General features: G+C 35.6%; 1 protein-coding gene and 2 long non-coding RNA genes across 3 annotated transcripts; all 3 read left to right on the top strand.

The window, feature by feature from the left end:
* Positions 1-5,745: 5,745 nt before the first annotated feature.
* LOC129091668 (uncharacterized) lies at positions 5,746-6,218 on the top strand. Its single transcript, XR_008531229.1, has 2 exons — positions 5,746-5,856; positions 5,997-6,218. It is a non-coding gene; the product is annotated as an uncharacterized LOC129091668 (long non-coding RNA).
* Positions 6,219-9,306: 3,088 nt separating this feature from the next.
* On the top strand, positions 9,307-10,207 carry LOC129091675 (uncharacterized). Its single transcript, XR_008531230.1, has 4 exons — positions 9,307-9,331; positions 9,428-9,511; positions 9,732-9,845; positions 9,986-10,207. It is a non-coding gene; the product is annotated as an uncharacterized LOC129091675 (long non-coding RNA).
* A 1,136-nt stretch (positions 10,208-11,343) lies between these two features.
* Positions 11,344-16,304, top strand: LOC129091180 (ras-related protein Rab-5C-like). The gene is made up of 6 exons (XM_054598691.1): positions 11,344-11,488; positions 12,438-12,778; positions 13,561-13,712; positions 14,194-14,316; positions 14,476-14,569; positions 15,326-16,304. The coding sequence occupies exons 2-6, from the start codon at positions 12,610-12,612 to the stop codon at positions 15,460-15,462; spliced, it is 675 nt and encodes a 224-aa protein (XP_054454666.1). The 5' UTR covers positions 11,344-11,488; positions 12,438-12,609; the 3' UTR covers positions 15,463-16,304.
* The last annotated feature ends 1,115 nt before the right edge of the window (positions 16,305-17,419 follow it).

Below are 17,419 nucleotides of genomic sequence, written 5' to 3'. Positions count from 1 at the left end.
CTGCTGGAGAATTTCAATGTGTGCTGTATTTCCCCCTTTTAATTTCTTGGCTCTCATATTTGTCAAACTCCACGCAATTTACACCATTTCTATGCAAAAGCATGTCATTTGTGCATTATCTTGGATTTACTGAAGTGTGTCTTTAAATATAACAGTTCCAGTGTATACTGTATATTTTTTCCAACATCCGTTAGAGCAATTTGCAGTTGATAATACCTATTACCTCCTTGCATGGTAAAGTTGTTTATTCTTTTTCCTAAGGAAAAGGTTTCCAAAATAATGTGTAAGCATTCTACATGACAACCTGTTGATTGTGATACATAGATACTGTATTTATAAGGCAGACAGCTCACAGTGGTTGGATGTTTTAATATGGGAAGGAGTAAATATGACGTATGCATCACCTTGCATAATGGGACGAGAGTATGTGCATCATTCAGCATAGATTGTTCATTGTTTTAAATTGAATGTTTTTCTCACTTCAGCATTTTTTATGTCTGAGTTCTTGGACTATACATATCTAATATCCAATCTCCACTAAGCAGTACACAGTAAATAATTTATGATTTCAATAAAATTCCATTGAATATCTCCAGTTTTATGCTTTCTTAAAGATATTTCCTATTGTTTTCGACACCAAGGCATTAAATATAATGCTGTGAAAAATGTTTTACGCCGGATCTTGATTTCTATAAACACAACATAGCTGTGGATAAATAAACATAATTAAATACATACATATTTAGATGAAAAGAAGGGCCCATGAAATATGAAGTACTGTTACAAATTTACTAAATATGAATGCCTATTGGGGGGAATAAAATATCAGGAACTTTGTTCTTTTTCAATGAATTCTCCATAGCTGACAAAATAAAGTATGAAGAAATGTATTAAAGTGTCCTTTACTGTGGCGTCACATTTACCACACTCATGTATATCATTTATCTGAAAAGAAACATGTCAGAACGAATGAAAGAGGCGTGTGTTATGAACAAATATGTAGTTGCAAGACAGGAATATGTTGGATTTTTTTAATGAGGAAATTCAGAAAGTTGGAATTGAAGTGTAAATCAAGCACTTTACCATCGTCAGTTGAAAGAACTACAGGAGCCTTTGTGTTTACCATAATTTTGAAGGTATTTAAGGGAATATTTAAGATTTGCTGCCAAATATAAAATCTTTGAATTATTTTAACTAAATGAATTTACTACCACTAGAATATACAAAAAAATAAAGTCATCCATTTACTAGACAGACGGAAGTTGAAAAAAATCTCTGGTAAGAGCAGAAAAATACAGAATGCCACCAGTCGACTTTAAAAAAAAGAAATAAGAGAGGGAGAACATTTGCAGCTGTTGTTTTTCTTATTAGTGGCTGTGAATCCAATGAGTCTTTTGTGAACGCATTTGGTTTATCCTTTTTTTTATTTGGGCTGATCTGTCTTGACTCGCACATTCATGGATGTGATAAGTCATTGTGAGAAAAACCCAGATGACAATTTCAGAGTCAATAATGCTCTGAATATTCCAAAGTAATGCAATAATTAATTAAAACGAGTGGATAAAAAGGAAACCAGGGTATCAACACGCCAGAAGGACAATTCATCAGGTGAGATGACTTCATGTTTTTGAATGTGTTGATTATAAAGGTGCTCTGATATTCAATTATAACCACGTGGTGTCTGATCCTCTCACACTTTGAGACAGAGACGAGACATCGAGAAAACATGAATACTGTGATTCCTGCTCTTTTGTATTGTTGGTTGTCAGCCAGAGTGAGTTAACATGAACACCTGCGATTTGCGTAGCAGGTCAAACAACGTCTGTGCTGGCGTCATATTTCATGTTGAATCCAGTTAGTGCTTTAGTCTTCACCAACTACTTAGAGGGCTGCATGAAATCAAATGACTGCACGCTGATGAATCTTCCAGGTTTATCATCTGCTTCTGGCTGCAGGACTGTCAACACTTCCTCCGATGAATCAATATTCAGCTGACATGAAGCATGTATTCTGTAGTTCTCATAATAAGATAAGATAAGATAAGATAATCCTTTATTAGTCCCGCAGCGGGGAAATTTGCAGGCTTACAGCAGCGTAGAGTAAAGTGCACACAAGAGACATAGTAAAAGAAGACAAGATAAAAATAAAAAATGAAAAATAAAAATAAAAAAACAAGTAGCCTATTATAAATAAGCAAGAAAAACACAATAACTGAAATATAATATTTACAGACAGAAAAAAACTATTTTAACTATTATTGCACAGTGTTTTTATTGTCATGTGTCATGTGGTCTGCTGGTTGTGCAGCCTGACAGCAGCAGGAAGGAAGGACCTGCGGTATGATCTCTTTATAATTATAATTCTTAATCACTCTTTATAAATGGTTAAATTGGCAATGCAAAGCCCAAACTGACCAAATATAGCACAAAAGTGAGCAATCTTTCTACAGTGAATTAATCAATTTGTCAAACGGAGCTAATACAGGACACGCTGTTGTCTCCCCAAAGGAGAACTCTTACAGAGGGGAACATTACTTTTTTTACAAGCTTTCTGGGTTTCATACAAAGATCTAAGAAATATAAAATACATAAAACTATAATCTAATTGTAGGACATAGAAATGCTGATCAGTCAGACAACATTAAAGTGCATGAATAAGTACAATCTTCCTTTATCACACTGTTCTCTGTCCTGCTCCCAAGACAAAGGGACGGAATAATGTTGCCAAACCAGTTTACACAAGTAATACATCATGAGATTTTTTAAATGGCCAACACCAGCTGACATGTCTTCAATTCAACATTTTGACAAGAAAAAAAAACTAATCTTACCACAAGGTCCTCTAACTGGAAATGTTCTGGGGCTTTCGGGAACAAGTCTCACACTTTGTGCTCAAAATTATCAGACTACAATTTCCATCCATGGTATATAATGAACATCCAAGCTAACCCTTTCTTATATTTGTTCAGGCCCTGTGGAGACCTGCTATGGATCAGGTCAAGTCTGTGCCAGCATCACCCTTCTAGCTGGACCCCGTAAGTACAGGCTGCTCCTTTCAGTGTGCTGGATCAGCTCAGAGTCAATACTTTGACTGAAAACTAGTAGAAGTTGTCTAATAATAAAATATTTGTCTGTGTTTTCACAGATGTCAGCTACATCAGAGGTTGTATGAGTGCAGCTGACTGCAGGCTGATGAGTAATTCAGAGGTATCCTATGGCACTTGCTGCAGCTGGGATCAGTGCAACTGATAAATAAATGTGCAAAACTGAATCATGGAACATATCTTCCAGTAATAATATGTTTTGAATATATTATTGGTTGTGTTGTGTAACATTGTAAGAATAAAGACCAATCCGTTGCAATTTTATCGCCTTTTTCACTTTATCTTTTTTTTCCGAATGGTATTTCAAAATGAAAAAAGAGACTTCTGTTCTGGTAGAAGAAGTAGAAGTGTATTTTCCAACGCTTCTTAAAATCACTTCTATATGAAGACTTACTTCATTTTTATAAGATCCTGATTTTAATGACATCATGTTCACTTCTATTTTCTATTGTTTTGCTTCCACTTAACATTTCCCCATTATAGTTCTGCTTTATTGATCTGATCATTTTCATTCAAGTTTGTTTTGCTGCAGAACTTTACAGACATCTCCCTAACTCTCTTGTAAGCTCATATATGTCTTATTAGACATTTAACATGTGACACCACCTGCTCTTTAAAATATTGTTTGTATTTAAGCTTCTTTGAGAGGGTTAGTTTTCTTTTTCTCTATCACATTGCACCACCTTCTGGTAGATGAGATGCGGCAAAAACAGAAAAAGAAACCCATGGCGTGTATTTGATATTATCATGTTAGGATAATATATTTATGATAATATATTGAAACGTTTTTTTTCCCCAGTTTCCCTTTTGTCTTTTCAATTAACAATTCACAAATATTGGCATTGCATCCTCTCTGCGTTTGCATAAATAAGCATTAATCAGTCTCAACAGCATATAAATACAAAGATTCAATATTTTAAATTCAGGTGAAAACATTTAAACAAATTGAGGATAAAGACATCAACCCACATAAAACAGAATGTTTGCATCTGCATATTGTACATTCAACAATATTACTGAAGAAATATAACATACTGGAAAACCATTATCCAACAGTTGTGAGGCCTTTAATATGTTAATTAGCTTAAGCAAGTCTCAAGAATTACAGTGTAATGAGTCCAATATAAAAGTGCATGAATACGTTCAACACCACTACATCACACTGTTTAATGTCCTGATCCCATCTGTGAAACATAGCATACAGGGGAAGGGGATATTGTTGCAAAAGCATAAAATACGTTTCAGTTTACACAAACTACATTTAATCTAATTGTTTAATGTACTTTACATCATCTGAGGTGCCAAAACCTTGCTGTCTTCCTACTTGGAAAGTGCTCACACCTAATGGGAAATGGCATCAGGGTCTATTCCTGATATCAATAGTCACCTATTTCCAAGTGAAGAAGAAGTAGAGTAGTAGAGTTTTGTTTAATACAAAAGGTGACTATAAGGTTTCCTTGGTCTAGATTCTTCAGCTTTGGATCTCACTATGTCAGTTTCTCAGGGTGGTTACATTGAAATCCTCCTAATGCAAAAAACTGCCTTCTCCATGAAGACTTTAATGTTTTAAAAACCCTAATTTCGAACACCAGACTTTAAAACAGCTTTTTTCCTCTGGCTGTGAGACTCATTAGTTCATCCTCCACCCTCCATATATATTTTTTTGTTTCACTACTATGTAGCAAATTGGGATTATAATCTAAATTTAGTTATTCAACCCTTTTGTACAATGAAAAATTAAACCTTGTAACCTTGTCACCTTGAAAACAAAGTCCACTTACTGGAAATGTTCAGGAACATTTAGCCACACCTCTTGAAAAATTCCAGCAATTAAACTTTGGGCTGATATTTTTGTGATTTGTTGAGCCCTCCAGTAGTTTGATAGTTTGCCAAATTTCCCAAATTGGGAAGCTACGTGAATTGCCTCTTGTGCGTCACAGGTGTCCTCATGCAGAAATATACCTTCACAACGTAATTATTCTGACTATTTAAAACTAACATTCATAATTAGGCGGCTGTTGACAGTCCCAAATGTTTGTATTTTCCCCTGGTGAAACAGTGAGGTAAAAGTGGGTTTTGCAACATCACCCTCCGGCCTTGATGATCCGGCCTCTATTTGTGTGTTAAACATAGATGACAACTTCACAGTTAATGACACACTGGGTTTCCCACCATTGCTCAACATGTCCGAATAAAGCTCACGTCTGCGGTATCAACACTCCAGTAGGACTATTTACCAGGTAGGATATCTTTGAATGTTTTTATATGTGCATGATGGAAGGGATTCCAGCTAAATATGTCATTTGATTTCTAACACTTTTCCACCTTATTCATAGAGAGAACGGTCTACACTGAACAGACAGGTAAAAACATGAAGGCTGTGATTCTTGCTCTTCTGGTATTGGCGGTTGTCAGTCAGGGTGAGTAAATGTACAGCTAACACAACAAACATGCAGTGTATTCTGCTACAAGAATTAAATCCTCATCAAAACTAAGCACAATAATCTGCATCTGATTACTGTAAATGTATAATATGTAACCGGTGTGTCTGGTTTAAGAACTTCAATCCTTTGTGGTTTTGAAAATCTAGCACTAGTTTGTATACAATGGTTGAACATGATTTTTCTTTTCTATTTCCAGGGAAGCCTTGAGGTGTTTTTGTAAAGGCACAAACAAGATATGTTCAAGCCCTATTGAGACCTGTTCCGGATTTAATCCAGTCTGTGCCAGCATCCTCCTTCAAGCTGGACCCCGTAAGTACAGGCAACTCCCTCAGTGTGCTGTTCAGCGAAAAAACAAATAGGAAAAAAATGAATTATGCAGATCAGTTCAGAGTCATTCATTTAAAACTTGCAGTAGTTATCTCTTAATCCATCCTGTCTTTTTTTCACAGATGTCAGCTATTTCAGGAGTTGCATGAACGCAGCTGACTGCAGAAACCTCCTTGGTTCAAGTGTAGCATCTGGCTCCTGCTGCAGCCGTGATCTCTGCAACTGATGAATGTACATGCAAAATGAAAAATGAATCAAGCAACGCATCTTCCAGTATTAGTAATTATTTTCTCTCATGTGTTGTGTACTTTTGCATTGTCATAATAAAGATCAATCAGTTGTAACTTTTGTCTTTTTCATTTTTTTCCTAATGGTAATTTTACGGTGGGGAAAAAAAACTTGTTCCTGAATTGAATTGTCATTGTTATAACATATTTACAACATCCCAAATGAATCCTTCTCAAAGTTTTCAATTATACTCAAATATTATCAGTAGTGGAAGAAGTACTCACTTCTGTAACATAAAAGTAACAATACCACAGCATAGAAATACTCTGTTAATTCAGATTATATTTAAAGTACACATTTTGCAGAATGGCCCATGCCAGAATGATATATATATACAAACAAAAATAAAGTACAGTGCTTAAGTTTACAGTACCAGTCAAAAGTTTGGACACACCTTCTCATTCAACTACTTTGAAGAATGTAAAATATAAAACATATTCTGGTTTGCTGAGCATTTGTTTGTTTACCACATAATTCCATATGTGTTCCTTCATAGTTTGGATGTCTTCAATATTAATCCACAATGTAGAAAAAAATAAAAATAAAAATAAAGAAAAACCATTGAATGAGAAGGTGTGTCCAAACTTTTGACTGGTACATATTAAAAATGAAAAAACATTGAATGAGAAGGTGTGTCCAAACTTTTGACTGGTACTGTATATATATAAAAGAAAATAAATATATAAAAGAAAAAGAAAAAGAAAGAAAAACCATTGAATGAGGGGGGGGGGATGAGCTTTCAGCCACTCTCCTTGGAAGGAAGTAGACTTTGTGCTAAATATTTGTTGATAATATCTCTGTTTTATGAGTAAAAGCCAGATGAAAATTTTAGAACTAATGAAACACTAGATTTGCACTGCAACAAGTCTAAATAAAAAGGAAGCTAGCAGCCTGGGAGCACATATCAGAAGTGTCAACACTTAATAACAATTTAACAGGTGATATCTTTAAGTTTATGAATATGTGACTTGATAAAGGAGGGGGACCACACACAAACTTGTTAATTTCATCATTCTCTATTTATTTCAACCATAATTTTGCTGAGTCAAAAGTCATAACTGGGCATCCTATAGGATAATTGCATATTTGGTAATCAATGAATGGGTGTGAATGAGTGGTCTGAAGACTGCTATACAAGTACAAGTTAATTTACCATTAGATTCATGTTGTAGTGCTTTATATATTTTTGATATATTTTTGTATCTTCATCTGTAAATTACATTAACTGTTCCTCTTGTGAGAATGGTGTTTTACAAATATTATCCCATTCCTCATGTTTTTAAGGTAATGTCTTAGTTGTAGGAATTTATAACAGTCATGCATTTAGCTAATTTTTATTCTGGAAAAAAACCAGACGGGGATAAAATGTAATTTTAAAAACATCAAAGGCCTTGCACATCCATGGTACATCCACATGGGTGACTTTATTAATTTGACTCATTAGACCTTCAGATCAGACTTTACCTGATTGACATCTCCCTAACTCTCTTGTAAGCTCATATATGTCTTCATTAGACATTTAACAGGGTAGATGTAGACAGTACCTCCACCTGCTCTTTAAAATATTGTTTGGCAAGTATTTAAGCTTCTTTGAGTTAGGGTTAGTTTTCTTTTTCTCTATCACATTGCACCACCTTCTGGTAGATGAGATGCGGCAAAAACAGAAAAAGAAACCCATGGCGTGTATTTGATATTATCATGTTAGGATAATATATTTATGATATTTTTCCCCAGTTTCCCTTTTGTCTTTTCAATTAACAATTCACAAATATTGGCATTGCATCCTCTCTGCGTTTGCATAAATAAGCATTAATCAGTCTCAACAGCATATAAATACAAAGATTCAATATTTTAAATTCAGGTGAAAACATTTAAACAAATTGAGGATAAAGACATCAACCCACATAAAACAGAATGTTTGCATCTGCATATTGTACATTCAACAATATTACTGAAGAAATATAACATACTGGAAAACCATTATCCAACAGTTGTGAGGCCTTTAATATGTTAATTAGCTTAAGCAAGTCTCAAGAATTACAGTGTAATGAGTCCAATACAAAAGTGCATGAATACGTTCAACACCACTACATCACACTGTTTTATGTCCTGCTCCCATCTGTGAAACATAGCATACAGGGGAAGGGGATATTGTTGCAAAAGCATAAAATACGTTTCAGTTTACACAAACTACATTTAATCTAATTGTTTAATGTACTTTACATCATCTGAGGTGCCAAAACCTTGCTGTCTTCCTACTTGGAAAGTGCTCACACCTAATGGGAAATGGCATCAGGGTCTATTCCTGATATCAATAGTCACCTATTTCCAAGTGAAGAAGAAGTAGAGTGGTAGAGTTTTGTTTAATACAAAAGGTGACTATAAGGTTTCCTTGGTCTAGATTCTTCAGCTTTGGATCTCACTATGTCAGTTTCTCAGGGTGGTTACATTGAAATCCTCCTAATGCAAAAAACTGCCTTCTCCATGAAGACTTTAATGTTTTAAAAACCCTAATTTCGAACACCAGACTTTAAAACAGCTTTTTTCCTCTGGCTGTGAGACTCATTAGTTCATCCTCCACCCTCCATATATATTTTTTTGTTTCACTACTATGTAGCAAATTGGGATTATAATCTAAATTTAGTTATTCAACCCTTTTGTACAATGAAAAATTAAACCTTGTAACCTTGTCACCTTGAAAACAAAGTCCACTTACTGGAAATGTTCAGGAACATTTAGCCACACCTCTTGAAAAATTCCAGCAATTAAACTTTGGGCTGATATTTTTGTGATTTGTTGAGCCCTCCAGGTGATAGTTTGCCAAATTTCCCAAATTGGGAAGCTACGTGAATTGCCTCTTGTGCGTCACAGGTGTCCTCATGCAGAAATATACCTTCACAACGTAATTATTCTGACTATTTAAAACTAACATTCATAATTAGGCGGCTGTTGACAGTCCCAAATGTTTGTATTTTCCCCTGGTGAAACAGTGAGGTAAAAGTGGGTTTTACAACATCACCCTCCGGCCTTGATGAGTCACTCTATTTGTGTGTTAAACATAGATGACAACTTCACAGTTAATGACACACTGGGTTTCCCACCATTGCTCAACATGTCCGAATAAAGCTCACGTCTGCGGTATCAACACTCCAGTAGGACTATTTACCAGGTAGGATATCTTTGAATGTTTTTATATGTGCATGATGGAAGGGATTCCAGCTAAATATGTCATTTGATTTCTAACACTTTTCCACCTTATTCATAGAGAGAACGGTCTACACTGAACAGACAGGTAAAAACATGAAGGCTGTGATTCTTGCTCTTCTGGTATTGGCGGTTGTCAGTCAGGGTGAGTAAATGTACAGCTAACACAACAAACATGCAGTGTATTCTGCTACAAGAATTAAATCCTCATCAAAACTAAGCACAATAATCTGCATCTGATTACTGTAAATGTATAATATGTAACCGGTGTGTCTGGTTTAAGAACTTCAATCCTTTGTGGTTTTGAAAATCTAGCACTAGTTTGTATACAATGGTTGAACATGATTTTTCTTTTCTATTTCCAGGGGAAGCCTTGAGGTGTTTTTGTAAAGGCACAAACAAGATATGTTCAAGCCCTATTGAGACCTGTTCCGGACTTAATCCAGTCTGTGCCAGCATCCTCCTTCAAGCTGGACCCCGTAAGTACAGGCAACTCCCTCAGTGTGCTGTTCAGCGAAAAAACAAATAGGAAAAAAATGAATTATGCAGATCAGTTCAGAGTCATTCATTTAAAACTTGCAGTAGTTATCTCTTAATCCATCCTGTCTTTTTTTCACAGATGTCAGCTATTTCAGGAGTTGCATGAACGCAGCTGACTGCAGAAAGCTCGTTGGTTGGTCAAGTGTATCTGGCTCCTGCTGCAGCCGTGATCTCTGCAACTGATGAATGTACATGCAAAATGAAAAATGAATCAAGCAACGCATCTTCCAGTATTAGTAATTATTTTCTCTCATGTGTTGTGTACTTTTGCATTGTCATAATAAAGATCAATCAGTTGTAACTTTTGTCTTTTTCATTTTTTTCCTAATGGTAATTTTACGGTGGGGAAAAAAAACTTGTTCCTGAATTGAATTGTCATTGTTATAACATATTTACAACATCCCAAATGAATCCTTCTCAAAGTTTTCAATTATACTCAAATATTATCAGTAGTGGAAGAAGTACTCACTTCTGTAACATAAAAGTAACAATACCACAGCATAGAAATACTCTGTTAATTCAGATTATATTTAAAGTACACATTTTGCAGAATGGCCCATGCCAGAATGATATATATATATACAAACAAAAATAAAGTACAGTGCTTAAGTTTACAGTACCAGTCAAAAGTGTGGACACACCTTCTCATTCAACTACTTTGAAGAATGTAAAATATAAAACATTCTGGTTTGTTGAGCATTTGTTTGTTTACCACATAATTCCATATGTGTTCCTTCATAGTTTGGATGTCTTCAATATTAATCCACAATGTAGAAAAAAATAAAAATAAAAATAAAGAAAAACCATTTAATGAGAAGGTGTGTCCAAACTTTTGACTGGTACTGTATATATATAAAATAAAAAAATATATAAAATAAAAATAAAGAAAAAACATTGAATGAGAAGGTGTGTCCAAACTTTTGACTGGTACTGTATATATATAAAAGAAAATAAATATATAAAAGAAAAAGAAAAAGAAAGAAAAACCATTGAATGAGAAGGTGTGTCCAAACTTTTGACTGGTACTGTATATATATAAAATAAAAATATATATAAAATAAAAATAAAGAAAAACCATTTAATGAGAAGGTGTGTCCAAACTTTTGACTGGTACTGTATATATATAAAATAAAAATATATATAAAATAAAAATAAAGAAAAACCATTGAATGAGAAGGTGTGTCCAAACTTTTGACTGGTACTGTATAATAAAAATAAAAAAAAATATATATAAAAGAAAAATAAAGAAAAAACATTGAATGAGAAGGTGTGTCCAAACTTTTGACTGGTACTGTACAAACAAAAAATAAAGTAGAGTGCTTAAGTTTATATCCTAGAACTGCTTCACTGGCTTCTCCTGGCTCTACTTTTGATGCCCCACTCTCCGGCTATTTGATTGGTTGTCCCACTGCATCACGTGACGCACGAAACCAGGAAGTGTTTTTGTTACACAAGGCGGAAGCGTATATTTTTTGCTGAAGCTGAAAGTGTTTTAGGATTAGGAGAAAACGTTGTTAACGAGGAGCAACACGGTTATTACTGACTACTCACAGGACGAAGAGGAACTTGTTTGTCGTTGTTGGTAAGAACGACGCCGTGTTATTTGTTTCCTTTTCGTATTTCTACTTGTTAGCAAAGGGTTAGCATTGCTAACTCGGCTCATCGCTGTGAGCTTTAGCCTAGCAGCTAACTTACAGTTGTTTTTATCTGTTTGTTTATCAGTCAAAGTTTAGACCAGCATGTTAATCTGGTTTGTTTTCTGGTTGTTATTGTTGTGTTTTGAATTAAAATAAAGACATATTAGCTAGACTTTGCTTATTAGAATCATTTATTAACATAATCTGTGTCAGGTTTAGTTAAATGATCAACTTTGTAACCTTTTCAAGTGTCTGACTGATCAGAAACTGTTTATGTCACAATCAGGGTTGTCTGGAGACTTGATCATCTCACTAATGTTGTACTCATAGGGTCAGCTTGGTGTTTAGGTGACACTGTCCTGACACAAGTGACACATTTAAATTGATATAATGGAATAAAAATGGGGCTGCAACCCATTATCATTGTTCTCATCAGAAAATGGAGAACAATGCCATTTCTGATTTTCAAAGGCGACACCTGCAAAAAAACAACCCCAACATTTACAGTTCACCTGTTTTCGGTTTCATCGATGCAGATGCCAACATCAGAAGATGCTCTTATCTGTGGTTAGGCCTCATGCTTTGCATTTCTAGAAAGATGTGTCTGGACTGATACATCAGTTGACAATTACATTTCTGTAATTTTTCTTCTGTATACTAATCTTTAAGTTCTAAAAATACATTGATATATTATTTATTATAAAATGACAAATGAGCTTCTCCTTGTCTTATGTGATAAACTGTTGTTCAAACAAAGTAACACCAACTAGTCGATTATTTGACAGAGTATTTAGCTAATTAATAGATAATTAAATTAACTTTGCTGCCCTAAAAATCATCATGTTTTCTCATATTAGATCCACTGATTTTCCATGTTTTTTTTTTCTTTTCAAGGTAGACGGGGTCCCTCCACTGCTTCCCATCCGATTCGGCTCTTCCTGCTGGGTGTTTGGCTTCTGTCCTCGCTCACCATCAGTGCCTCTGCCTCCTGACCCAGACCCGTCCTCACCCGTGTTAACCTCTAGTTTCAGCCCCTCTCATCCATAACAACCTCTGTCTCTTGTCAATGGCTGGGCGCGGTGGCGGATCAAACAGGCCAAATGGAGCCACGGCAGCAAACAAAATCTGCCAGTTTAAACTGGTGCTGCTGGGGGAGTCGGCAGTGGGCAAGTCCAGCTTAGTGCTGCGCTTTGTCAAAGGCCAGTTTCATGAGTTCCAGGAGAGTACCATTGGAGGTAAGAGACAAAAAAGCTTTTCTTCACTTTTCATGTGGATTTTGCTCAGAAGGGGCTCTTAGTGTCTCAGTTGGTACATTGTGTTGTTGCGTTTACTTAAATGATGATTAGTATTGTTTTACATATATACATACTGGTGCCAATACAATACCTAAGAAATGTAAACATATTAGAAACACATTTTTATTTACTGAAATAATGTAAAGTTCTGATATATTCACATATGCAGCTGTTCAAGATTGTTGCCTTAATATTTGAAATTGGGCAAAATTTAGTTTTAAATCAGGAACTAAACAAACAAAGATTAACTGAAGGAGATTACAGATTTTACAGCACAGCTGAGGTTTTTGATACTTGGTGTCAAAGACACATTTAAATATGAATTTCTTTTTTGATATCGAAAAATGTTTCAATTGAGAAATCTCCAATTGTATTCTCGATAAATTACTTTTGCATCAAAAAGTTCAATAAGCATCATGTGTGGAAAAATCAATCTCAACTTAAAGGCCCTCTCTTACCTGCTTTTTGGGAGTTTCAACCATATGTGGACTTTCGAGTTGTTATCATGTTGTCACACATACTGTTCCCAAGGTCTAGAATGAACTGAAATGGGCTGAACAAGTGGAATGTTTCATTTCAAAACTCAAATAATTTTGGGGTACCAGTGTTTGAGAGCCTTTACCTGCTGCAAACATGAACGTGATCTTTCAGGAGGATAGAAACTTACATGGTCCTTTTAAACATTCTAATTCCACTGATCTTCATTTTCCTGTTTTCCTCAGCTGCCTTCCTCACTCAGACCGTCTGTCTGGACGACACCACTGTGAAGTTTGAGATCTGGGACACAGCAGGTCAAGAGCGCTACCACAGCCTGGCTCCAATGTACTACAGAGGCGCTCAGGCGGCCATCGTGGTCTATGACATCACCAACACAGTAGGTTTCACCTGCAGGGAAACAATGGGGGACAGAGTCTTATCAGTCGGTAGCGACATGATGAACTCAGATGGGTTGTAGTTTTGTTATAACCTTAATTTACTTTAATCTTTTTTTCTGCATTATGTTTTGTAAGAATTTCTTTGTTGACTCTATTGCTATTAAAAGGGACAGTGGAAAAAAAAGTTTTAAGCAAAGCTATGTGCAAAAGCAGAGGTAATTTGTAAATGTTAGAATATCTTATAGAGGAGTATTGGGTTAGTTGGGAGGCAGAGTAGAGCGATACTGCAATATACAAGATACTTTCCGATTATTGGTCTAAAATTAGACATGTTGATGTTCAGACATGTTGATGTTCAGACATGTGGGTGTTTTGACGTCACACAGAAGTGAACTGTTGTGTCACACCTGAAGGTTAAATATAGTTGTCATGTGAATACACCAGTGAGGGCGATATTAATAAAGTTTGTTGCTCGATTAGGATACTTTTACACGAGCAAAGAACTGGGTGAAGGAGCTGCAAAGACAAGCTAGTCCCAACATCGTGATCGCTCTGGCTGGAAACAAGGCGGACATCGCAAACAAGAGAGCTATAGACCTTCAGGTAAGAAGATGCAACAACACAAATCAGTATAACTATTACAGCTACATATTTTTCAGATATTCACAGCCTTATCCTATTTATAATGTAATATAATGGTATTAAACTTGTCCGTGCTGTAAATGTTTTGTGTTTTCCTCTATATCTAAATGACTTTCTTAGGAGGCACAAACATATGCTGATGACAACAGTCTACTCTTCATGGAGACATCAGCCAAGACTGCGATGAACGTCAATGAAATCTTCATGGCTATTGGTAAGTGCTTCATGCTGCTGAGTCAAATGTCCTTTTCAACTGCTCCCACAGATGAATATGTCAGGCAAGACATAAGTTTACCGCCCACTTATTTCTGCAGCAAAGTTGAATTGCTCACCAGTTTCCAAATGAGAGAACTGACGCAGCTTTCCTGACATGAACTGAATTGATTAGCTCCTGGTTAGACTCCAGGCTGGACTTTAATTGTACTTGAAGAAAAGACAGCTGATAAACAACCAAAACAATATGGAGTCAGCAGATGTATTGGGGGTAAAAGATGTGCACTTGACCTTGTGACTTGTGCGCAGAAATGAACAACAATATTGTTTAACATTAATGTTTAAACACGTTTTAAGGGATGTCAACGATTACAGGAAAAAGCTGACTTATGTCCACATTGCTTCATCCAAAAACAAAACAACATCCAAGTGTCTCACTCAGATTAGATCTGAAACAGCTGCTTGTGTCCAAGAGATTTTGGGTGAAGAGATCAATAACTTTAAGGGTTGTTAGTGCAATGCTTTAAGTTTATTTTTAATGCTAAGCATGGTGAACAAACAGCATTCATGGGAAGTAATAAATTAAGTATTTGTAGGCGATAAAATGCCAAAACACAGCTGCTAGCCCGCTTCTAACACACTTTTCCCTCATTGGGAAGTTTTATTGATTAGATAAGTGTAACCTTTGTTTTGTATGTTGCAACTCTGAACCTTTTAAACTTGCTAAATTCAAACATCTGTGATCCTGTCCCTGCAGCAAAGAAGCTACCGAAGAGCGATCCTCAGGGTGGACCCGGACAAGCGGGGCGGACCAGGACAGGAGTGGATCTACAAGAAACTGCTCCTCAGTCTCGCAGCAGCCAGTGCTGCGGCGGTGGCAGCAGCAGCAATTAGCAAGTACAAAACAATGAACTTAGTGAGCGAGCCCTGAACATCGTTTTAAGGACGGCACGTAGCTAAAAACCCAGAGAGGCAGGAGAGGGCAGAGCCATTCGCCACCCCTGCACTTAAACTGAGATTACAGATGAGATTATCTGGATCCTCTTTGATTAAAGGAACTTTTTTTCTTTTTTTTAAAGAATCATAAGCTAGAGGGAATAACCAAGATCCCTCACTACTTCTCTGTCTTTCCCCTGTGTTTCTATCTATCTACCTCCCTGTTCATCTTCAGCCTCCGTCTCCCTTGATTAAATTCTGTCTATAATGATTTTGTTGATGGGTGATGCCGAGGTTGTTCCGCCATTTTCCCGATTTGTTTGAGTGTGTGTATGTGTGTCTCTATGTATGTATGTGTATGTATATAGTACATATGCATACATTTACTGTATATTGGCAGTTTACTTTTCTACTCTTGTCATTTCCCTCTACATTGATCATCATTATGAAAGATACAAATACCCAACTACTAATGCTGGTATTGCAAAAGACAGAGCAATTCATCTTAAAGGTTTTTGTCTTATTGCAGTTTAGAGAACAGCATTTTGTTGTTGTTGGGGACCTGGACATGACACAGTTATAAGGACGGATCTACTTTGCTTATTGAAGCAGGTCGTGATTTAATAGGCTACACATCTGAAGATGTTTCTGAACTGTGCAACAAATGCAGTTGTTTGCATTCATTGTGTATTGATATCTGTAACACCAGAGAGTGGTTAGCCTTTTTTAAAAGAAATGTTAAAATAACTTGTAAATCTAAAAAAAAAAAAAAAGGAATAAATAACATGCAAGAATGCTTTTGTTTTTGAGTTGTTTTGCAGTGGTGTGGTAGCTCATTGCATGATTATAAGCGTGCATGTTTGGGTAGTGCAGGTGGGTTGCAAGTACAGCCTCCCTAAAAAAGGTTTTTAGATCCGTAAAATACCACATCCGCCTAAATATCAGACATTGTCAGTTTTTTCCTGGAAATAACAGACAATGTCAAAACAGTCACTAAGAGTTTATGCACTGAACAGACTCTTAATTCTAAAAAATAAATTGAAATCAGACATACCATGTTTATTTTATTAAGATTATCTTTATAGATTTATTTTTACTTTATTTGTTACAGCTGGATGATTTAAAAAAAAAAATAAAAAAAAGATGTCAGCTATGATAAATGCATGCCTTATGAAAAGTTCATCAAAAAACATCTCTAAACAGGTGTTGCAATAAGGGGGCTCACTAAATCACCTGAATTAGTGACCACATCTGATTCTGGCTCATATAGGTATAAAAAGCTACTTTGATGGGATATATTCTTGCATGTCCCTCCCTGCCTTCTGCTCAAAGCTAGGCTTCAGCTAGATTTGGTCCAAAATACATTTGTATGTCTCCAAAAAAATTCAGGACTGAATGCACTGATCTGGAGCAAATACATTTTTGTTTGTTCATAAAGCAATGTTAATTCCATATTCATCTCTAAATCACACTTTACATCATTAATCCAGTTACTAATAAATGTACACATCAGATTTTTGGCCTTGTGTCTAAAATGCAAAGACAGTTTTAAAATGATTAGAAGTCTAAAATGTACTGAAATGTCTGAAATAATCCGCAGAAACAGTATCAGTAAACATTTCCAACCACTAGATGGCAGCATAACACTTTAATCTGGATTCACTCGTCACAAATGGGTCCTTTTGAATGAATGCTTGACCATTAATTTACATGTGGTCAGTATTTCCTAATTAAATTAAGTTAAACAAAAATGTTTCATTTGTATAAAAATATTTGGCAACTATGATAAATGATGATGGATTCAAAGTCATTTTCAGGGAAAAATTTCAATTCAATAGCTTGATGAAATTTAGCACACAGTTGTTTTTTGCATTTGTATGCAAACAACAACTGTGTGTGTTTGTGAAATTGGAAA

The sequence above is a fragment of the Anoplopoma fimbria genome, chromosome 5 (genome assembly GCF_027596085.1).
Source record: "Anoplopoma fimbria isolate UVic2021 breed Golden Eagle Sablefish chromosome 5, Afim_UVic_2022, whole genome shotgun sequence".
Classification (NCBI taxonomy): domain Eukaryota; kingdom Metazoa; phylum Chordata; class Actinopteri; order Perciformes; family Anoplopomatidae; genus Anoplopoma; species Anoplopoma fimbria.
This window is presented reverse-complemented; position numbering and strand designations above follow the sequence as displayed.

What these genes read in the sequence shown, in the direction of transcription:
- LOC129091180 (XM_054598691.1), top strand. Translation starts at nt 12,610, where the DNA reads ATGGCTGGGCGCGGTGGCGGATCAAACAGGCCAAATGGAGCCACGGCA. An exon ending in CCAGGAGAGTACCATTGGAG is followed by an intron (nt 12,779 to 13,560) that starts GTAAGAGACAAA and finishes TGTTTTCCTCAG; the next exon opens with CTGCCTTCCTCACTCAGACC. An exon ending in AGAGAGCTATAGACCTTCAG is followed by an intron (nt 14,317 to 14,475) that starts GTAAGAAGATGC and finishes TGACTTTCTTAG; the next exon opens with GAGGCACAAACATATGCTGA.